This window comes from Lissotriton helveticus, chromosome 1_1, assembly GCF_964261635.1.
Source record: "Lissotriton helveticus chromosome 1_1, aLisHel1.1, whole genome shotgun sequence".
In the NCBI taxonomy this organism is placed as follows: Eukaryota; Metazoa; Chordata; class Amphibia; order Caudata; family Salamandridae; genus Lissotriton; species Lissotriton helveticus.
Genome location: NC_136057.1, coordinates 1,896,856,997 through 1,896,878,964, shown reverse-complemented (window position 1 = coordinate 1,896,878,964; position 21,968 = coordinate 1,896,856,997). Strand labels below are relative to the sequence as shown.

Below are 21,968 nucleotides of genomic sequence, written 5' to 3'. Positions count from 1 at the left end.
TACCCCTTGTGCTGCCCTCCCCCTCCTGCTCGCTCCCTCGAGCCGCCCTCCTTCCCGCCACTGCCCCCCGACGTCTCCGCCCCCCTCCTGCCCATTGGCCGCCCCGCTCCCGCCACCCAGCTGACCCGCCCTCCCGGCTCCTCACTTATGACGCCCCCAGAGCGACCGCGCAGCGGACGCGCGCAGCGGGAGCACCGATTGAGCGCCGAAGGTGCGCCAAAGGTAAGCCCGTCTGCGCCCGTCCGCGCCTGGCCCGCGCCCAGCGCCAGGACCACTGGCCCCCGCCGGACGTACGACGCCGCCACCCTCAACGCACTCAACACCGGCCGAATCCCTGGTTGCGACCGAGCCACCCCGAGACGTACCCACGGACCCTTCAGCTGCCGCTCCTGCAAGTTCACCTGCATCCGGACCTGCACTACACCCACACCCACCAAGACCAAGACGAGCAACAACAGCAGCCACCTGAAGTGCATCCTGCTCAACACCCGCTCCGTCCACAGACACGCCGTCGAGCTCTGGAACCTACTCGACACCACCTCACCAGACGTCGCATTCCTCACGGAAACCTGGATGAACGCCTCTTCAGCGCCCGACATCGCCATCGCCATCCTAGACGGCTACAAGATCATCCGAAGGGACCGCATCAACCAGACCGGAGGAGGCATCGCCATCATCCACAGGAACACCATCCGCATCACGACCAACACCGACGACACCCTGACTACCGCCGAACACTTGCACTTCCAGGTCCACATCAACCCCAAGACCACCCTCAGAGGCACCCTCATCTACAGACCCCCGGGACAACGCACACAATTCAGCGAAGACATCGCCGACTTCATCAGCCCGCACGCACTCCTCTCCGCTGACCACATCCTCCTCGGGGACCTCAACTTCCACCTGGAGAACAACAACGACCGCAACACCACCACCCTGCTGGACAACCTCGCCAACCTCGGACTCAAGCAGCTGGTCAACACCCCCACCCACTACGCCGGACACACACTCGACTCGTCTTCTCATCCAGCAAGGACATCGCCTTCAGCCATGCCACCGGACTCCACTGGACGGACCACAGCTGCGTCCACTTCAGCTTCAGAAGGACCACGATCCACCACCACCAACAACAGGTTGCACGCCGAAGCTGGAACAAGATCACAGCCAACCAGCTCGCGACGTCCCTGAGCAAGAACCCACCCACCAGAGCAACTAACCCCAGCCAAGCGGCCACCAACCTCACGAAGTGGATCAGCGACTGCGCTGACGACCTCGCCCCCCTGAGGACCTCGCCTAGCAGACCCAGCAGCAAGAAAGCCCCATGGTTCACCGACGAACTCAAGAACTCCAAGAACATCTGCCGAGCCCTCGAGAGAACCTGGCGCAGAGACCCAACTCCGGACAACATGGCTGCCCTCAAGCTCGCCACCCGAAAGCGCCACCAAGAAAACCACATTCAAGGAACGACTGGACAACAACGCACACAACAGCAAGGAACTCTTCAACATCGTCAAAGAGCTCTCCAACCCCAACGCCGGAAACAACGACATCACCCCTTCGCAAGACCTCTGCAACTCCCTCGCCTCCTACTTCCACAACAAGATCGCGGACATACACAACAGCTTCAGCACTCAACCGACGCATGCCACGACCGGACCACGGCCCCCCACCACCACCCTCCGCGCCTGGACTTCGATCAACACCGAATACACCATCCGCACGATGAACTCCATCCACTCCGGATCTCCGACCGACCCCTGCCCTCACCACGTCTTCAACAAAGCCGACGCTGTCATCGCACCCCACCTGCGGGACATCATCAATGCCTCCTTCGACACCGCTACCTTCCCGGAGAGCTGGAAGCATGCCGAACTCAGCGCCCTACTCAAGAAGCCATCAGCCGACCCCACCGACCTCAAGAACTACCGCCCCATCTCGCTGCTCCCGTTTCCGGCAAAAGTCATCGAGAAGACCGTCAACAAGCAGCTGGCCACCTTCCTCGAGACGAACGGATCCCTCGACCCCTCGCAGTCTGGCTTCCGGGCAAACCACAGCACCGAGACCGCCCTGATCGCAGCCACCGATGACATCCGTACCCTGCTCGACAACGGAGAAACAGCGGCCCTCATCCTCCTAGACCTCTCCGCGGCCTTCGACACTGTCTGCCACCGTACCCTAGTACAGCGCCTCAGCAACGTCGGAGTCCAGGAGAAGGCACTGGAGTGGATCATCTCCTTCCTCGCCGGAAGAACACAGAGAGTCCGCCTCCCTCCGTTCAGATCGGAAGCCACCGAAGTCATCTGCGGCGTCCCTCAAGGCTCCTCGCTCAGCCCAACCCTCTTCAACGTCTACATGGGCCCCCTCGCTGACATCGCACGCCAGCACAACCTCAACCTCATCTCCTACGCCGACGACACCCAGCTGATCCTCTCCCTCACCAACGACCCCGCCACCGCCAAAGACAACCTACACGAAGGGATGAAAGAGGTAGCCGAATGGATGAAGAACAGCCGTCTGAAACTGAACTCGGACAAGACGGAAGTCCTCATCCTGGGATCCTCACCCTCCGCCTGGGACGACTCCTGGTGGCCCCCCGCCCTGGGCAGCGTGCCCAAACCGACAGACCACGCACGCAACCTGGGCTTCATCCTGGACTCCTCCCTCTCCATGACCAGACAAGTCAACGCCGTCTCCTCGTCATGCTTCAACATCCTGCGCATGCTACGTAAGATCTTCCGGTGGATCCCCACCGAGACCAGGAAGACGGTCACCCAGGCCCTCGTCACCAGCCGTCTGGACTACGGCAACTCCCTCTACGCTGGAACCACCGCCAAGCTCCAGAAGAGACTTCAGCGGATCCAGAACGCCTCAGCACGCCTCATCCTGGACATCCCCCGTCGCAGCCACATCTCCAGACACCTGAGAGACCTGCACTGGCTCCCGGTCAACAAGAGAATCACCTTCCGACTCCTCACCCACGCACACAAAGCCCTACACAACCAAGGCCCGGGATACCTCAACAGCCGCCTCAACTTCTACGCTCCCAAACGCCAGCTTCGATCGACCGGCCACGCCCTCGCCGCCGTCCCCCGCATCCGAAGAGCCACCACAGGAGGTCGGTCCTTCTCCTACCTCGCCGCCAAGACATGGAACTCCCTCCCGACCCACCTCCGCCTGACCCAGGACCACCTCGCCTTCAGGTAGCAACTCAAGACCTGGCTGTTCGAGCAGTAGCGGACCCCCCCTCCCTAGCGCCTTGAGACCCTTTTGGGTGAGTAGTGCGCTATATAAATGCTATGATTGATTGATTGATTGATTGATCTTTAATCTTTCAGTTAGCAATCCTACGAACAGGTATGAATCTCTGATAAATGCGAAACAACAACCTAGATGATCTTAATAAACTCTGGAAGCCACCCAGGTTTTAACAGCCACACTATATAACCTACATAAATGGTACAGTCTTTCCCAACTATGAATATTCTCACTGACATTAAGGGAAATCCGCAGACATAATCTTGTTATAGAAAATTCTCAATAGGCCATCTCCCGCTGAAAAGGACTATTCTGACAACAAGGCTAAGCTCAACCCTGCCGAAATTCATTACAGATCCAATTTCCTCTGGTGAGCAATGGAAACACACTTTAATGGTAATATAGATCTTCACCTTGATGCGTGTTCTCTCAAAACCAACTGGAAGAAATAGTAAATCTTTTCATCTCTGATATCAAAAATACACTGAAAAACTAAAAGCTGAAAAGAACACGATTTTTAAGCCATTCTATGCTTAGAATCTAAATAAAAATGTAGAATCTCAGAAGACAATGATGCCAATCTCCACAACCTAAAGATCTATCCACCCCAAATATTCATATTTCAAATCACAGACATCAAATCTTCCAAAACACTGTTAAATAAAATCAATCACTGTGCCAATCCACTACAATCACTTCCCTTTCCATCCTCACCAGAAAGTCTCTCCAATATCAACAATGTGCTCTCCAAAATGTACTTCAACTTTGAGGACAACTGGGCACAGAAATTAAAACCAGAGAGAGACTGCATATTCCTACAAAAAGACATCTGCCTAGTCCTCATTCAAGAAAAGCAACTAGCCAACATATTGAACAACCTGGCCTGTATTAAGCTTCCCTCTTTCCAGGTAACTTTATAACAGACAATTTTTTTTAAATTAGTGTACCGTCATAAAAATGTCTGAACAATTCCCTCTGACAAAAAGAGTTTTCCTTTCAACTTGTCCACACTTGGAAAAAGTATTGAGAAGGTTGTCACAATCCGACAACAAAATCTACATTTCTGCTACCATTTGGAGTTCAGACAAAAGTGCACCATGGATACATAGCCACCCTTCAGGTCCTGATTGTCACACTGAATATTAGAGATATAAGGCTCCTGTTTCTGCTTGTCTTCTCAAGGTTCTTGATAGTCTCATTTGTAAAGGTTTCTTCAGAATCTGGCATGATTATTTGTGTCTCTACTGAACTTTTTTTTATTTCTTTCCACAATGATGGTACCAATTTGTGTAGATTAAAGCGCCCCTTGTCACACAAGAGTTGTATTCAATTATCTTGTGGAGCACTGGTTCCACTAGAATGTGATTGGAAGTCACCCAGTTTGAACTGATTGCCTCAAGAGTCTACCTAATTTATTTAATCTTCTGTTTTGTGTAATCTTGGCATGGAGTTACATGGGATACAGATTAACTATTCACCACTATTCAGATAATTCCCAGTTGAATGGCGAAGCCTCTCGACAACATTAATAACGTGAAACCCTAACTCTCCAATCGGGAAGTTTGTATTATTGCTTTCTCTTTGAGTCTTGCAACGATGCAAAATTAAACCCCTTCACTGCTGAAAATAAAAGTGATGCTTACCAGAGCAGTATAAAGGAACAGTATAAAAGAGGGCAAACACTTGCACACAATGGGGAGAAACAGTTGCATACTCATGTTTAAAATCATCCCTAGAAGCTACTGACAAAGCTAGTACTCCGGTATGCACTGGCACAATACTGAGGAGGCTGGCTTGGTTCAGGATCTCAGGCTTCAAACCTGAAGTGAAAACAAATGTTATTAAAATGCCTCCAACTGGGCCGGTGGTGGATGACTCATTACAATAAATAAAGAAAGATAATGACACTTCTAAAGCAATGAGAGCGATGTCGACTAGAGCTTCTTTGAGGAGGTGCATGCCAGAAAAACATAGGAATCCCACCTTTCCATCAGCAGCATTCTCACACTGGCCAGGGATTAGTTTCACAAGGTGCAACTCTATAATGGCAGGAACCTGCACAAGGGAAACTGACATCTTTTAAGTCAGAGCACGAGGTATTTGTCCCATCCAACAAATGACTCTCATTCAGCTGTTTCTGACATTCAATACTTATAGGAGGCAGCTAGGTAGGTTTTCTTCAGGAATGGAAGAGCATTACCTCCAGGACGTGGGTAATGAAGAGAATAAATTAAATAACTTATCAATTTTTTTTTTAAAAACGACCTCTCAACAATTTACCAAAAAAACAAAGATGTAAGGCAAAGCACCTCAGACTACTACAACAGGAAGTACAAGATCTGGTAAAGAAGTCAACATTAGAGAGAGTACAAAAAGAGGAGTGCTACCTAGGGATTTATTTTCCTGTACTTCTTTGGAGTTTAGCTTTTTATATAGTGGACCAAAACGAGGTACACTCTGTAAAGAGTCAAGACAAACCTCAATTGGTTTACAGAGGACAAATGGTTTCCCAAATGCTCTCTTTTTCTGTAGTGTTGGTGAGCAGTTAGGCATATCAGAGTGTAGTGCTAAACATTTGTTGTGCTCACAGAGGCAATAAATGAGACACACACTAAAAAATGTGACTTTTACTAAGAAGATGGCAATTAAGGTAGAGCAAACTTGGAACTGCATTGAGAGGCAGCGAACCCACTTTTTTCCCCCTTGTCCCCAAACCCATTACCCCACATCCTTACCCAAGAAGTTCACCTCTCTTCTTTTCAAGCTAACTAGTTGCTAATAAATGTAGCAGTTTAAATATGTTTGGTGTCATTACCATGGAATGTAGTGGACAATGTGATTACATACTAATTATTTACTTTGAGGGACGACTCTGGGCCCTATGCTGTACCTTATACACCTGCACATTATAGCCCTATGGGGAGGAAGGAAAGGACTAGCTGTAAAGTCAGATATTACCAACCTTGTGTCTTTATTGTAGCTGCAATTGCAATGTAACTTTACCATGAAAAAACTTAATAAACAGATCAAACAAAAAAAAGAAAATGAGACACATACTCAAGAATATATCCGAGACCAATTTAGAAAAATAAGTTGTATTTTTATATACATTTTGATACCAAGAACTTCATTATCAAGTAAGTACTTTAGCAGTTATGAATTTTTACAGGTAAGAAAAAGAGTTCAATATCATGCTTCTTTACGCAGCAATGCTTCCTTATCGGAGAAAGGCATATGTTACATACAGTTATTTGTGATTGGTTTCTGAGGGTCTCCTTCGGGACCTAGGGTGGTAGGAGGCCTTGGTGAAAGTACCACCAGCAGTTACTCGTTACCGTCCCTGGGGTGTTAAGTTGCAGAGGTGCTGGTTGCGGTGGAAGCGGTGATTGCTATGCTTGTGGAGGAATTTCAGAACTGACAGACCTGTGTCAGAGGTCGCCGGAGTTGCCATCGGGCAGAGCCGCGAGGGAAACGGCAGCATCAACTGGCAGAGAGGGAGCGCCGGGAGACTCCCTGCCCACCAAACTACAGCCCCCAGCAGCCTCTGGGGCGGCGCGCCCGTGACGCGTAGAGAGCGCCCGGAGGCGCCTGAAAAGGCGATACCCCCCAGGAGCCCCTGGGGAATTTCAGAACTGACAGACCTGTGTCAGAGGTCGCCGGAGTTGCCAATCGGGCAGAGCCGTGAGGGAAACGGCAGCATCAACTGGCAGAGAGGGAGCGCCGGGAGACTCCCTGCCCACCAAACTACAGCCCCCAGCAGCCTCTAGGGCGGTGCGCCCGTGACGCGTAGAGAGCGCCCGGAGGCGCCTGAAAAGGCGATACCGCCCAGGAGCCCCTGGGGAATTTCAGAACTGACAGACCTGTGTCAGAGGTCGCCGGAGTTGCCATCGGGCAGAGCCGTGAGGGAAACGGCAGCATCAACTGGCAGAGAGGGAGCGCCGGGAGACTCCCTGCCCACCAAACTACAGCCCCCAGCAGCCTCTGGGGCGGCGCACCGGTGACGCGTAGAGAGCGCCCGGAGGCGCCTGAAAAGGCGATACCGCCCTCTCGCCCCACGAGTCGCGCGCGGGAGAAGCCCGGGACAAGGGCGGGGCCGTCTGTGGCCGTCAGCGGACTTCAGCGGCCGGGCGGGCTATCCATCTGATATATCTCTTTAGGTGAGTGGAGTCCTATCATCATGGTATCAATCACTAACACGCCCGCACTTGATGACTTTCCTTTTCCGCCACCTTCTTTCGAGACTTTATTAGAGAACGCTTTACACATGGTGTCCAATGAAATTGCCAATACAGAAAGGAGAATGTCAATGAGTAATTCAAATAAGGAGGTACCCACGCAAGTAACCCCTAATATTCCTATTTCCCCAGTGGTCCTGATCACGAAACCTACCACCGGTTCTTTGTTACATGAGCCCTCATCGGAAGTAACTGGCCCTGCCATAACTATTGATTCTCAATCTGATATTATTGTCACAACCCCTGTAAAAGGAAGCACTAAACCGGCAGGGGAAAAACGTAAAAGGGCTTCCTCCAAACCTTTTGTTAACAAAAGGAGACAACCCACTTGTAACAAGAATCAGCCCACACCTCAGAGTATGTGGACTAAGCAGAAGCAACAACTTACGAGCGGGCCAACAATCTCCATCGCTGATTCGGAACCTGTGGACTGTGACGTCACCTCCACCCCCATTGGCATTTCTATTGGTAACAACAATACAATCTGGACACAGACTGTCCCATCAGTGGATAATACTTCCCTAACTAAACAAAATGGGAACCTAATAGAGACTATCGTGGATACTATTTTTAAACATTTAGAGAGTCAAATGATCACACAATTTAAGAATGTTTTTAAAAGGTTAGACAGATTGGAAAACTTGGTTAAAAACGAATAAGTGAAAAGAAAGGGAACTGTTCCACTGGATCAGATTAGGGGTGATCGCCTCCTGAAAGACTTGGAGACACTGAGTAACACCTTATCTAGTGGGGCGCCTGTAACCTCATGTAGTAGTACTAAACCCGTCGGTGCACCTAGCACTGGCGGCATACAGACACCTAGTCAACTACCCACCCCTCCACTACGAAGTAACAGTGTCGGCCATAATAAGGCTGCAGTTAGTTCGCAACCTAAAACAACCATACCTGATGTCTCGAGTACATCATACCGTGCTTGTCCCACCACTAGTAATCTGAAAGATGCTCAAGTAATAGTAAAAACAGGGACCAACTTGGGTAGTACTAGTGATATGGGCCGGTCTGGGGACAGCAGGCCCATAAAACATCAGGGGCCTGCCTTGCATCTGCCCCCAGACGCCTGCCCTTACGTCTTGGTCGTGGCAGGCATCCCACCACTTAGGGAGGGACAAGGAGAATCTTGGGTCCAGTTAAACAACAAATGTATTGACTGGCTATCAAAGCATAAAGGGGTTGGCTATGACGTATCGAAAGAGATCGTCTCAGCCCGCAGGGTGTCATGGGTTGGCCCCCAATTTAAAGACATTAAAGGAGACTGCATTGTTATTAACTTTAGGAATCCCGGCACAGTTAGATTTTTGCTCAACATGAACAATGCACGCCCAGGCCCGTCTACTGTTGTAATTTCACTCCCTCTAAGTTACTTCTATAGACCGCCACAAAGGCCATTGTATTCAGCTCCATCTCCCCTTGGGCTATATAATAGGTTCGCCCCTCTATCAGAACTGGACACCTTGGACTGACCATCAGCTACCCAATTAGATACCATAGTGACTGATCAGCCACCCCTGTTAGCTAATCAAGAATTAGCATTATCGACCCCTATGGTCGTTTCACCCACTGCTGCGAACAAATTGTCATGCATCACAAAAATGGTAGAACAGAGTTCTGACCTGTCTCTTATGAGCTGGAATATAGCTGGTCTTAAATCGAAATTAAAAATCAAAGAATGGACCGATTGGATAAAAAGTTTTGATATATTAATGATGCAGGAGACCTGGTGTACCACCCCACTCACATTAGAAGGTTTCTGTTGTCATAACCAAACTGTACATGCTCCGCCTATGGGTCGACCTAGTGGGGGTCTTTCAATCTGGGTGAAGATAAAAGCTGCTGTGCAAACCAAATTGATTAAGACTAATGCAAAGTGCTTCAATGCCTTGAAATACACCAATAGGTTAAAGTTATGTTTAGTTATTTTTTATAATAATGATTTTATATCCCATCCAAATGAATTTTTTTTAATGTTGTTTAAATTCATTGATGAAGCAATTGTTGGGCAAAAATATGGAATTTTTGACGGTATCTGTATTGGTGGAGACTTCAATGCTCATATTTATCGTAGTAACCCCGTGTGCAGGAGTGGAGAAGAACTGAGGGACCATCTTGCCCCACGTGTCTTATTAAATGTCATGGAAATTGCTGGTACTGAGGGGAATAATGTTCTTACCCCCACATATATTGGTCAGGGGAGCACTTCAACTATAGATTACATATTTGTCTCCCCAACATTGTGTGACATTCTGGAAAAAGCCGAGGTCGTTTGCTCCACCTACAGTGACCATTACCCAATATTAATACACTTAAAAAAAAACGGGATTAACTAAGATGAAACCAATAGGGTAATTGGAGTAAAAAACCTGGAAGAGTCTCCAGATGGGTTAAGAGTTGTATGGAAGGGAGCTGACAATAAAGGCATTTTAGCAAGAGTGATTCACAAACACCCTACACTAATTAGGAATTGTCTGACCAGTGATAAACCGGGGCATGTTATTGTTGACTCCTTCTGTGAACTCTGTACTGCTATTAAAAGAGAGACTTCGATACCAGCACGGGCTAATAGGACTAGTAACCCACGCTGGTTCGATTCGTCATGTTCCAGGGCTAACAGAGATCTGAGGGACGCCATTAAGACCATACCGAGAGATTTGGCACTTGTAAGAACACTGAGAGCCAGGTATAAGTCCATATTACGTACCCGTTCTGAAGCACTACTGAAGGACCATTGGGAAGCCCTTGTACGCACTGCGGTTTTAAAAGACATCACAGGGTTTTGGAGGGAGGTCAAGGCCTTAAGATTGCTTGGCTCTAACTTAACACCTATTAATTGTAACATCACGGGGGACACATGGGCCGAGCACTTTTCTAAGATTTACGCTGTATCAGGGTATTCCCTCGACACCGTCCTCCCCGTTAGGTCTTTGAAGATTGAACTATACGAGGTTGAGGATGCCATATCAGAAAGTGCGGGCAATAAAGCCCCAGGCCCAGATGGTCTATCAATAGACCAAATTAAATCTAAAATTAGCTTCTGGGCCCCCCTCCTTTGTGACCTTTTTAACAATTTATCTGACAATTCCATCCCAGAGTCATGGTCTAACAGTGTTATCGTGCCAATATTTAAAAAAGGCGATAGATCAGATCCTGGCTGCTACCGCCCGATATCACTAATTGACAATACCCTAAAGGTTCTCGGGAGGGTAATTTTTAAGAGGATAAGCAGCTGGGCTAACGATAATAATATCTTACACCAAAGTCAGCTCGGTTTTAGATCCAATGTGGGCACTGTAGAGCAATGTCTGAATCTGAATCTGCTAACGGCAAAATACACTATTGAAAAAAAGTCCCCCCTGTATTTTGGTTTTATGGATTTAAGTTCAGCCTTCGATTTTGTTAACCGCTCACGTTTGTGGTTACTCCTGCTTAATTATGGTTTAGATGATTCTTTGGTTTATTTCCTTTCCTACCTGCACAGGGATTTAAAAGCTCGTGTCCGTATTAATAATGAGGGCGAAGTTTCCAAGGACATTTTAATTGGCAGGGGGGTCAGACAGGGCTGTGTGCTCGCCCCCCTGCTTTTTATCTTGTATATCAATGAGCTGAGCAACACTTTATGCGCTCTAACCAATGATGTCCCAATTGTTAACGGCACCCCCATTCCCGCTTTGTTGTACGCGGATGACGCGGTGCTAATGGGCCGCACACCCAACGCTTTGCGTATTTTAATTTTAGGTTTTGTTTCCTTTATGGCAGATTTGGGTTTGTCGACTAATTTTAAAAAATCGTATATTATGAACTGCGGCCCTAAAAGATATAACATCACTACAATTAAATCAGGAGAAAACACTTTAAAAAGCACAAGCACTTTTCCATACTTAGGATTATTATTCTCAAATTCTGGATCCTGGCAGCCACATGTCGCTTATGGGAGAAATAAGATTGGCAAATCTATTAATTCGATCCTTTCCCTCCGCCAACCTAGACATGCAGACGTTGTCACCTCACTTAGAAAGATCTACCGCACCCAATGCCAACCCACGGGCACCTATGGCTCAGAGGTGTGGGGATACTCCAATTGCACCTCTATCCAGACTGAGGAAAATAGATTCTGTCGAAAGGTACTGGGGGGTGTTGTCTCTGCGGCAACATATATTTGCCATAAAGAACTTAACTTACCTTTCATAGAAGACTTCATTCGTTCAAGACCAGCTCTTTTTTGGTTAATAATCTGGTTGAACCCTTCGGCCCACTTAACACGCAGCATATTATCTGACTGCCTACAAAGTGATAGGTCCCACCATATCCCATGGTTGAATGCGGTCGAGAAAAGTTTGATCAGTGTGGGGCATGGCTCTTTATTCCCTTTTCCCAACACCATAGACCGCTCCCATAAGAACATAATTAAAGGGGCTTTGTACAACCTTTATGGTGTGGAACGAGCAAGATCTGAATACCTTAAACCATCAATTATCAGGTACTCCACCCTTCTCGAACCCAATGTTGGCTCATCACCGTCACCGCAGAGATATTTGCTTACTACATTGGGTAGATGGAATAGGAGTCTTCTGTTCCGGTTCCGGGATGGAAGTATTGTGAACCTGTTAAATTTCCCACTTGGATATTATAAACATCTTGATAAGTTGGATTGCCCTTGCACGGCGGGTGGTAAACAAAGCTTGGTACATTTCTTCTTTTTCTGTGGTTTCTACAGGCTGTACACCTCCCGATACTTAATGCCGTACTGCCGTAGACATGAACTTAGAGATTTTAATCTGGCATTGAAAGTCTTTCAAATGTTAAGTTCGGATGAGGAGATATTCTGTGTAAGTAGCTTTCTTAAAGCTGCTGTTCGCTCCCGTGCTACAATAGATCCACTTTGAAGAAATCAGTATAACTGTATCATTTGAACAATTCTTTTTTTGTACATGTGATGGTTGTATATTAATGTATGGATTTGTGGAGGCTCTGCTCTATATGAAATGATATTTTAAATTTTTATACAACTTTTGCACCAATCATTACTGTCTTTTATTAATTACCCTAATATGATGTATTCGCTGTTTTAATTATGATTATTTTTAATGCATATGTACTTTTATGGATGTATTTACTCCGAATAAAGATCATTTGACTTGACTTGACTTGGCTTGTGGAAAGAAAGGGGGCCACCTAGAAACAGGCTGCAAATGGGGACTTGGGGACAAGTCTGGGAGCTCCCGATGGGGGTTGGGCCACAAGAGTCCTTGGAACAAGGGACCACAGTCCGTTCATCAGTACCCAGGCTGGGTCGCTCGGATGAAGAGGAAAAAGGTTGGATGGGCTCTTTGCGTCTTAGGGCCTTGCGATCGTCAGACTCACCGGTTGAGGGCATAAAATTGAGGACAGCTGGGCCACTCTGGAAGTGGGTTACTGCTGTGCGGATGTCCCTCGGTGGCTGCGCAGTCCTAATGTCGCTGGAGTCCGGACTGGACTCTCATGGTCTTTCTTTGCTGCAAGGGTCTGGTACACCAGGTATTTTATCTTGTGCTGCTCAGGTTGGTCCTGGTGTCCGCTCACATGGTGGGGGGACAGATCTAATCTTCAAGAGCACAGGTACTGCTTGCTTACTGGGGGGCTCCAGCATCGGGCTGCTTGGTGAGCAGCAACTCAGTGAACCGGACTTTGCTCTTCATTGCCTGCAGACTGCAGGTGAATATATCCTATACTCCAAGGGAGATTGCTGGCAATTTGCGAAAGGCTGGTAGTCTCCTGGGGTACTTGGAAGTTGGTCAGCTGAAGAACAATTCGCTGGTCACAATTGTATAGACTTGGTGCAGGCAGGGTTTGGCACCAAAAGAACACAGTCAGTCTTCTGTTCACGCTTCTTTGTCCTCTCTTTTTGATCCTTTGAGTCTTAGTTCCTAGTGTCAAGGGTGCCACATAAATATTTAATTTAGGGGTGTTACGAGGAGTAACAAGGTAGTAGCCAATGGGCTACTTACCTTTAGGGTGTCTACACCTGCTATATGACCACTTCCCATGGGGTGTGGCATTACCCTGACCCAAAGAGCCTAATTGTGGCAAAATTAAGATGGTGGAAATCTAAAAGTCTTGTTCACTTCAAGTAGCCCACCCTAGGATTGATACTAGCATGAAAGGGGAAAACTCCTCCTGACTAGCTAATTTTCCCATCTGTCCTGGTGCCAAATGTGCCTGGGGCAGTGGGTGGCATTTCCCTTGTCTGGGGAAGCCATGGGTCGCAAATGAAAGGCAGCAGAGGCATTTGAAGCCTCCTACCTTGACATGCTGATTACTTAGCCATCCTGCTTGGAGGAGCTGACAGCACCTCTGATTGAAGCAGGCATTGTTTCTGGCCTCAGAGAGCACGGGCTCTCACGTGCAGGGGGTCAGATATCTGTCTGTGGTGGCAGGCTGGTCTGACCAGTTAGCCAGTACTCAAGTAGTTGGTAGATTTTCAGGGGACAAAGGTTGAGCTCATAGAAAACAACAATTTTCAATTAATAATATATCACTCTGTGAAAAATTACAATGACAATTTAAAAACAATTTTAAAACGTTGTTGTAGTAGCAGCTGTTAGTCGAATGAATCCCAAAGCATTTCAGGTGAAAAGAACACCCTTCATCAGGGGTAGTTGGGGTGGAAAGAACACCCTTCATCAGGGGTAGTTGTAAAACAATATATGTAATGTCATGGCCTACTTTTTGTATCAAAACTGTTCCAAGAAATATAAGCAGCAGTGAACAAGAAAAGCATACACTGAAGTTAAGAACACAAATAAAGAGACAACAAAATAAAATAAACAACCAACATCTTAAAGAGTAAAACATGTTGTATGAAACCAGAAAGAAAAACATACAACAGAATACAGAAAAAGTGTGTAAGTGCTTGTAACGTCTTAGAAATATTAATATAACTGTGAAACAGAGAGAAGAGAAGTGGGAAAGAAGGACCAATGCCCAAAAGACTGTGTGTATGTGCTCATGGCAAAACATTTGTTTACTAAAGTCAATGCCAAGACTATTCACTATATGCCTGGTAGTGACAGCAGCACACCTGAGGTTAAGGGGATACATATTTATCCCTACCTAGCTAATTGGGTGGTGAAGGTAGACTGATTCAAAACATGGCAGAGCGGCATAAATAAAGTGATAGTGACAGGATACTTTCCAGGATACACAGTGGAAATGGACAGATCTTCTCTACACCCATCAGAGAGGAATCCATTTCTCGAACAGAGCCAAAGCGCTTCCTGTACAGAAAAGAATTTGTGCATTAATCAGGCAAGTTCACCTTCTCTAGACATCACAATCACTGACATTGAAAACTGTGATTAAAATGTTAGGAATGATAACACCTTGTATTTCCCTAGAACCTTCTGCCAGACAGGAATGGCTCATTAACCAACAGTCACTGACAACCGGGGATTGGAAGATCTAGAGGTTGTTACGAGCAAATTGCAGTAGTAGTTATAGTCAGTACTTTGTTTGGGCTGATGTTCGTAGGTAGCATCAGCACTCATTTGTGGGAACCGGGACATATTTTTCACAATCATACTTTGACCCAGCGCAAGAAAGAGAAAAAGGCAGAAAAGGAAAAAAGGAGGAAATGAATTATAGGAAAACAGCGACAAAGGGAGACAGCAAACAGGTAGTGTAGGGTGATGGAAGAAAGAGGCAAGAGATTAGATCAAGAGTAGTCAGTCTCTGTATGTGAAACCCTGGCATTTGGAAGGATCAGTAGTGGGCTCCAAAGAAAAACATTGGGCATCATCACTTATATTTTTTACATATTAAGTACTAGTTACACTTGTGGACATTTTAGAACATGACTAGAGGCACGGATTAGAAGCAGGTCCGGACTGCCCGTAGCGGGCACCGGGCATTTCCCCGGTGGGCTGCCAGGGTGGGGGGCGGTTTTGGACCCTTGGGGCCGTTTTTGTTACTGGGGTCTGGCAATATCCGCCCCCTGTAACAAAATCGGCCGAAACCGTACCTAGCAAACAGCTCGGCTGCACCCCCTCTTTCCCCCCAGGGGGGCTGGCCGAGCAGTTCACCAGGCCCCGTTTCGGTTCCCAGTCCAGCCCTAACTAGAAGCAACCAATCCTCACAATGACCATCACCACAGATGCATCACACACAGGGCGCACATATGGAGGAATGTGAATGTAAGAAGATGGGGACTCGAAAATAATCAGTCAACAAAACAATCTGCAGGAACAGAAGACAGTACTTAAATACTAAAAGAACTCCACAAGACATAAAAGGGTAGATGATGAAGGTATAAACAGCCAACAGTATTACAATTAATGGGGTTACAAAGTTGCTTGCTCTGTTAAGGCGAGTGTAGGACATCTGGGAATGGGTAACTAAAAAGGAAACTTTAATGGTAGCAACATACTTATCAGGAGTTCAAAATGGAGAAGCGGACAGCTCAGCAGGCAAAAATGGATCTCTATTGCATGGGAACTAGGTCAAGCAGTGTTAGACTCAATTATCCAGACCGAAGACCAGTATATCCGTCTTCTTGGAGTTGAGCTTCAGACAGTTGGTTTGCATCCAGTCTGCTTCCATGGCCATACTATAGGTGAAGTTGGCTTTGGTGGTGTTTATCTTGTCTGTTCAGGGAGAGGATGAGTTTGATGTCGCCTGCATAGGAGATGACAGTGATGTCTTGTGATCGGATGATGTTGGCAAGTGGTGTCATGTATAGGTTGAGAAAGGTGGGGCTGAGGGGCAATCCCTGTTGGATACCAATATAATTTCTTGGCCTTTGATGTGCAGGGTGGCAGCCTGACTCTTTGGGTTCTTTCTGTGAGGGTTGAAAAGTCCACTTGAGAGTGGATCCTTGTACGACAATCTCATGGAGTCTTCTGATGAGGGTGTTGTGGGATACAGTTTCGAGGTCACAGAGAAGTCAAGCAGGATCAAATAGGAAGAGTGCCCCTATTTCTCCTTGGTCCAGGATGTTTCAAAAGTCATGGGTGGCTGCGTTGAGTGCTGTTTCGATGTTGTGGTTCTTTCTGAATCTTTGAGTGTTGTCTAGAAGATGGTGACATTTTAGGTGGGTTGTAAATTGCTTGTTGAGTGTCTTCTCAATCACTTTGGAAGGATGGGGAGCAGGGAGATGGGTCAAAAGTTGCTCACAATCATGTATCACATACAAAAGTAAAAGCAGCTATGGAAAAACCAAACAATTTATTTGTGGCACATGCGGCACCAAACAGGAGCTTACCAATTTTGAAGTAAACAATATGACATGGATAGTGCAAATCATGTTACACACTGTCTGAGAAAAACATAGATTAGAAACCTAAATTGAAGAAGGAAGAGAAAAAATAAGCTTCCCTAGTAAATAGCCCCATCAATGGCATATGGATAGCAACAAAATGGTCATCCGTTAATAGCTTCACAAACAGTGGCGGCCAGCACAGATCGGGGGTAAAGAGGTATAATTGTAACAGAAGAAAAATCCCTTACCTCCTCGCCCCTCTGTCCCAGATTGTCTCTCCTCCACCGAACAGTAAGCAACCGGGCTCCCCTGAGCCAATCACAACACTGCAATGCAACACTGTGATTGGCTCCCCTAAACCAATCACATCGCTGCAATGCAGCACTGTGATTCATCTGAGTGTCGTGGTTCGGCACTCAAACGGTGACTGGGGGTCTGGGCATGTTTTCCATGCAGGCTGTAATGATGTAATGCAGCCTGCATAGAGAACATACTAAAGCGTGCATGACTGTTTGGTCGGCCGAAGAGGGCTGGTCAAAGAATCATGCGCACTTTAATGTGCCACCACTCCTTCCCTGCTCAGTCAGCAGAGCAGCCCCACCCTCATGCTGCAGTAGGGAAGAATAAAAGATAATAACATTGCGTTATCCTTTGATTTTTCCTTACTTTTACTGCTGCACAGCAGCGGTGGGGCGACGCTCCTCCGCCTCAGTGGAGGAGCTGCCACTGTTTACAAAACAATATTGTGTGGCTGGATATGCAAAGAGGGAAACAGAGTTGGGACAGAAAGTGATTAAACATCTTTTTCAACTGCCCACATGAAACTCCAGCCTTCCACAAAAGCTCATACTTCTACATAATCCATGCACAGCGATTTACACTGCCAAAGATGTACACTGCCAAAGAAACAAGTTACTTACCAGTAGCAATATTTTTGCAGTTTGAAGCACTTCTGGATTCACGTCACCTGCCAACTTCCCTTGTGAAGAAAGGGGTGTCTGTTTCAAAGTAAAAATAAAAAGGGACATAGCAGGGTTAAAAAGAAGCTAAAGATGGTGCCCTTCTGGGACATTGTGGAGTTACATTTAAAGTCATAGGGGTCAGAACGACCCCTCTGGTTGTCGCCCAAGAGGAAAAAAAATAAGGAAAAAAAATAAGGGAAACCACCTAGATGGTTGATTAATGCCCTGTGTGTGAATCTAGAAGAGCTTGAAGCTGGAAAACCTTTCTTACAGGTAAGTAACCTGTCCTGTATTGAATTCCAAGTATCATGGGACAGACAGACTGGAGTTGAATGCATGGAAAGTCAATGTCTCACTGAGCATTATAGAAATGTACAGTACCTATTTATTGTCATCAAATTATCAGTTCTGTTCAATGCTTTAGGGTGTGGTGTCCCTTTTAACAAAATCAATGTTAAATGTGGAGAATTAAAGAAACTGGTTTGCAGAGCAGATTTCCAGACTTGCATCTGTCTTATGCCAGTACAATGGAGAGATCAGCACCTCTTTAAGTTACACTGTATTTACAAAAGTTCAGGAAGTGATGAACATCAGTGAAAATAAAGTGTGTAACTTACATTTTGTAACTTTGTGAACTTGCAATTTCTCTCTTAACATTCATTTGTATGTGTTCTCAGAGGTATGTCTTAGTAGTTACAAGGGAAACCTTTGTAAATGTGTTGAATGCACACTCAGGTTTAACTCTAACCAAACATTTATGAGAGCATTCCCCACACATTTCTGCACATCTATATTTACATCTCAAAAGCAACATTGAACTGCCCCAGAAAGCACGGGACGGTGGAGGAAGAATGGATTTCTAAGAGGGAAATATTTTTAAGTGAGAATAGAAATCATTTCAAATGTTAATCAAAAATGTGTCTCATACACTGGCATCTTTTTCACAGTTGTTTAGAATACACGAACCAAGGTCTATAAACAAGAACCATGAGTGTGTTTTTTTTCTAAATCCCGTTCACTTGCGACTGTATTTGGGATAGTTGTAGATTACACTACTTTGGGTAACAAAGTTTCGTAAATACCCAGTAAAGAGTAAGTGATAAACTTGTGTAGGGATCATTTACAACTGTTGTGAATCATGACTGATTTGGTAAATTGGAACAGAGTATTGTTTGTTAAGCAGGTGCTTAACATTTCTTTCTTTCCAAAGTCCCTCCAACAATCACAGGAGCTGGCACAGCAAGTGAGGTGTCTGTGATGCTTAGCAAGGAAGCCAGTCTGGAGTGCAAAGTCGTAGGAATCCCTTTCCCCATGATTCAATGGTTCAAAGACGGCAAGTGAGTGCTGGCAATGTAATAACTGCTACAGTGTTATAAAGCAAATATAAATGTGGACTCCAGTCTAAACATTCACACACAACTTATGTTTTTGAGTTCTATAAAATTCTTCAATATCATGTTTTACAATGAGTTTTCTCCCACCCACCTTTTTCTCTGTGAGCTAATCACAGGAAGACCGCAGCTGAATGTGGTTCCATACAAACATTGCCACCCTAGAGTATAAACAAATCAGATTTTTTTTTATCTTGCTCCTTTAGTTTCTCTTTATTTTTATACGTCTGGATGGTGTCGCTAGTCCACACCCTCTGCGTCAAATGTCTTTCCATCAGCCTATAGCTCCCAAATTCTGATTCTTCAGAGCATGTGCAGCCAGCTGGAGCATTCAGCAGAAAAACTGCAGAATTGTTACTCTGTTGTAAGGCATCTGTAAATAAGGTGTGCTATGTTTTTAAGGTGTAAATTCATGTAGAACTAAATAGCTTTCAGACCTGTTTTCAAAACGTTTTGCTGAGTATTGTTTTTGAAGTTTTTTTTCAGTATGTGTCCACATATTTTTTTTAACATACAAGATTCATTTTCAGAAACCTGACCAGAATGCATTACTAAAGTACATGCAGAACACATTTTTTATTAATATATAGAACTATTTTGTAAAGGTTGTGAATTTCTTCTTTTTAATAGCCAGTTTCTTTTTTGTTTTAGCATGCATAATTCTGTGCAAAAACTGTACACTTTGCTGTACAGTTCTACTTTTTATTACTGGAAACTTTTAGAAGCACATCTTTTTATTTGAAATGCATATGTAAAATTATGTAGGGTTTTTGAAAACTAATCGTGTAAAAATCAGAATCATTGTTTTAAAAAATATATTATTTCTTAAACTGATCAGAATATTCTCTTTGAAAGAACCTCAACCTTAGTGCTAGTTGTAAACCCATATCACAAACTTTCATCCTCTGGAGGATGTTCAACTACTCACCCCCTCTGACTGTTTCTGCACATAAGCAATATAAAAGACTGACAAGCGTTGCATTTCATTGTTTTGCATGTTTTTGTCAATTGCTCACCTTCTCTTCCAGGCCACTGTTTATGGGAGATCCCAGTTTTGAGCTTCTCAGCAAAGGCCAAATTTTGCATATAAAGAGCTCTCGTTTGAGTGACAGGGGACGCTACCAGTGCAGTGCATCCAATGCAGCCGGAAAGCAATCGAAGGAGATCAGATTGAATGTCTATGGTGAGTTAGGGAAATATTGTTATTAACAAAATTGCTATGCTGTATCTCGTTTTTAGTAAAGCCAGTTTGTAGATCCACCGCCTCTTCCAAAGTCACTACTATACCTTTTCCCGTGTGCGCAAATCTGAATTTTCCACCCTTTGCAAATCGGAATCTGACAATGGGCGCCTGTAATTTCAAAACGGTATGGATAAAACTGCTACATGTAGTTTGAATACTCAATGCATCTTATTTTGAAGGTTTTCACATCTGCATATATAATTAGAATGATTATTGAGTGATACCTGCTGTTTTAGATTTATGAGAGTACTGAAAAGAATTCACAAGTCGGAATACTTTCATCAGAGGACCGCTGCCATTTTATTTGTTTCTTTTTTTATATTTAAGTGTACTGGTTATAGTGATTGATGTACCTCTTGTTGAATAATGTATTTTTAATGATGTTCTTTATATTAATAACTTTCAACATTTTATATTTTTAACTAATGAGTATTTGATCTTGTGCTTTTATGATTTTGTTGCTAAGTCAAACAAAGCTTTTCATCGATCGAGGCAACCTAGAATGCAATCTGGGGTGGATAATTTGGAATATCACTCAAGATGAAACATACGAGATGATGTGACGGGAAGTGTGTGTTAAAACGGGTGGAAAAATGCTATAGATGGTCTCGTGTTATAGCAAACCGACACTGGTTGGGTGTCTAGAAGATTGTCATGTGCACTAAAAAACCGCCCACAAGCAAAGATGGTAATGTTACTTCCAAGAACGTGCCAGCTACGAGCTTGTGTTCTTGATCATTCATAAACCGGCTTGCTAAAGCCTTTTAGCCTTTCCATTCATAGGTAGGATCTAATTGTGTCTTCACCCAACTCAGGCACTTGCATGTGTTCACCTTCACATTACCATCTTTGCTTGTGGGCGGTTTTTTAGTGCACATGACAATCTTCTAGACACCCAACCAGTGTCAGTTTTGCTATAACACGAGACCATCTATAGCATTCTTCCACCCGTTTTAACACACATTTCCCGTCACATCGTCTCGTATGTTTCATCTTCGTTGCACCAACAATTTATTCACGTGCCAGGTGTTTTTTTCCTTTTGGTTAAGGTGCATATAATTCGACAGTACATTTGGAAAAATGTCACAGTAAATAGTGTCTAAATGCATATTGTCATGCATCCCACCAAATGTGTCCCTTGTATTTCCCCAGCCCTGAGGAGTCGCGGGAGGACAATCCCACATGCGACAAAACACGTGTCGGCTGGATTGCTCTTAAGAACATAAAAAACACTTTCTTTCTTCAGGACCAATTGAAGTTTACTTCTGTTTACTCATAAGCTTTGTTTTACTCTAATTGTATGGTAGTGTCCACATTGACACAAACTGTTATATATATTGTTGTGTGCAAGGGTAATTTGTTGTATTTTCCGGGTGTGCTGGCCTTGGCTAACACACTCATTGAGGGGTTATAGGGCTTATCCCCCCACTCTTTTTTGCACAACACTCCTACACCTTAAATTTCAAGTACCATTGCGGTCACTTTTTGCAGTGCGCCCCTTTTCCTTGTCCCTGACTAAAAACCCTTTAGAGACATTTCCCTATTAGTCCTAACCCCCAATCTGGCGGGAAGACTGGCGGGAAAAACTACGTCAGGAAGGAGGGTGCCAGCCTGTGCCAATCCCACCCCTCAGGT

General features: G+C 45.4%; 1 protein-coding gene across 1 annotated transcript in view; it reads left to right on the top strand.

Moving 5' to 3' along the window:
- The window catches only part of HMCN1 (hemicentin 1), a 1,257,483-nt gene that overhangs the window by 572,784 nt on the left and 662,731 nt on the right, over positions 1-21,968 (top strand). Inside the window, exons 29-30 of the mRNA XM_078642741.1 lie at positions 18,910-19,036; positions 20,119-20,273. Of these exons, the coding sequence (XP_078498867.1) occupies positions 18,910-19,036; positions 20,119-20,273 (282 nt within the window). The remainder of the gene's footprint in view (positions 1-18,909; positions 19,037-20,118; positions 20,274-21,968) is intronic.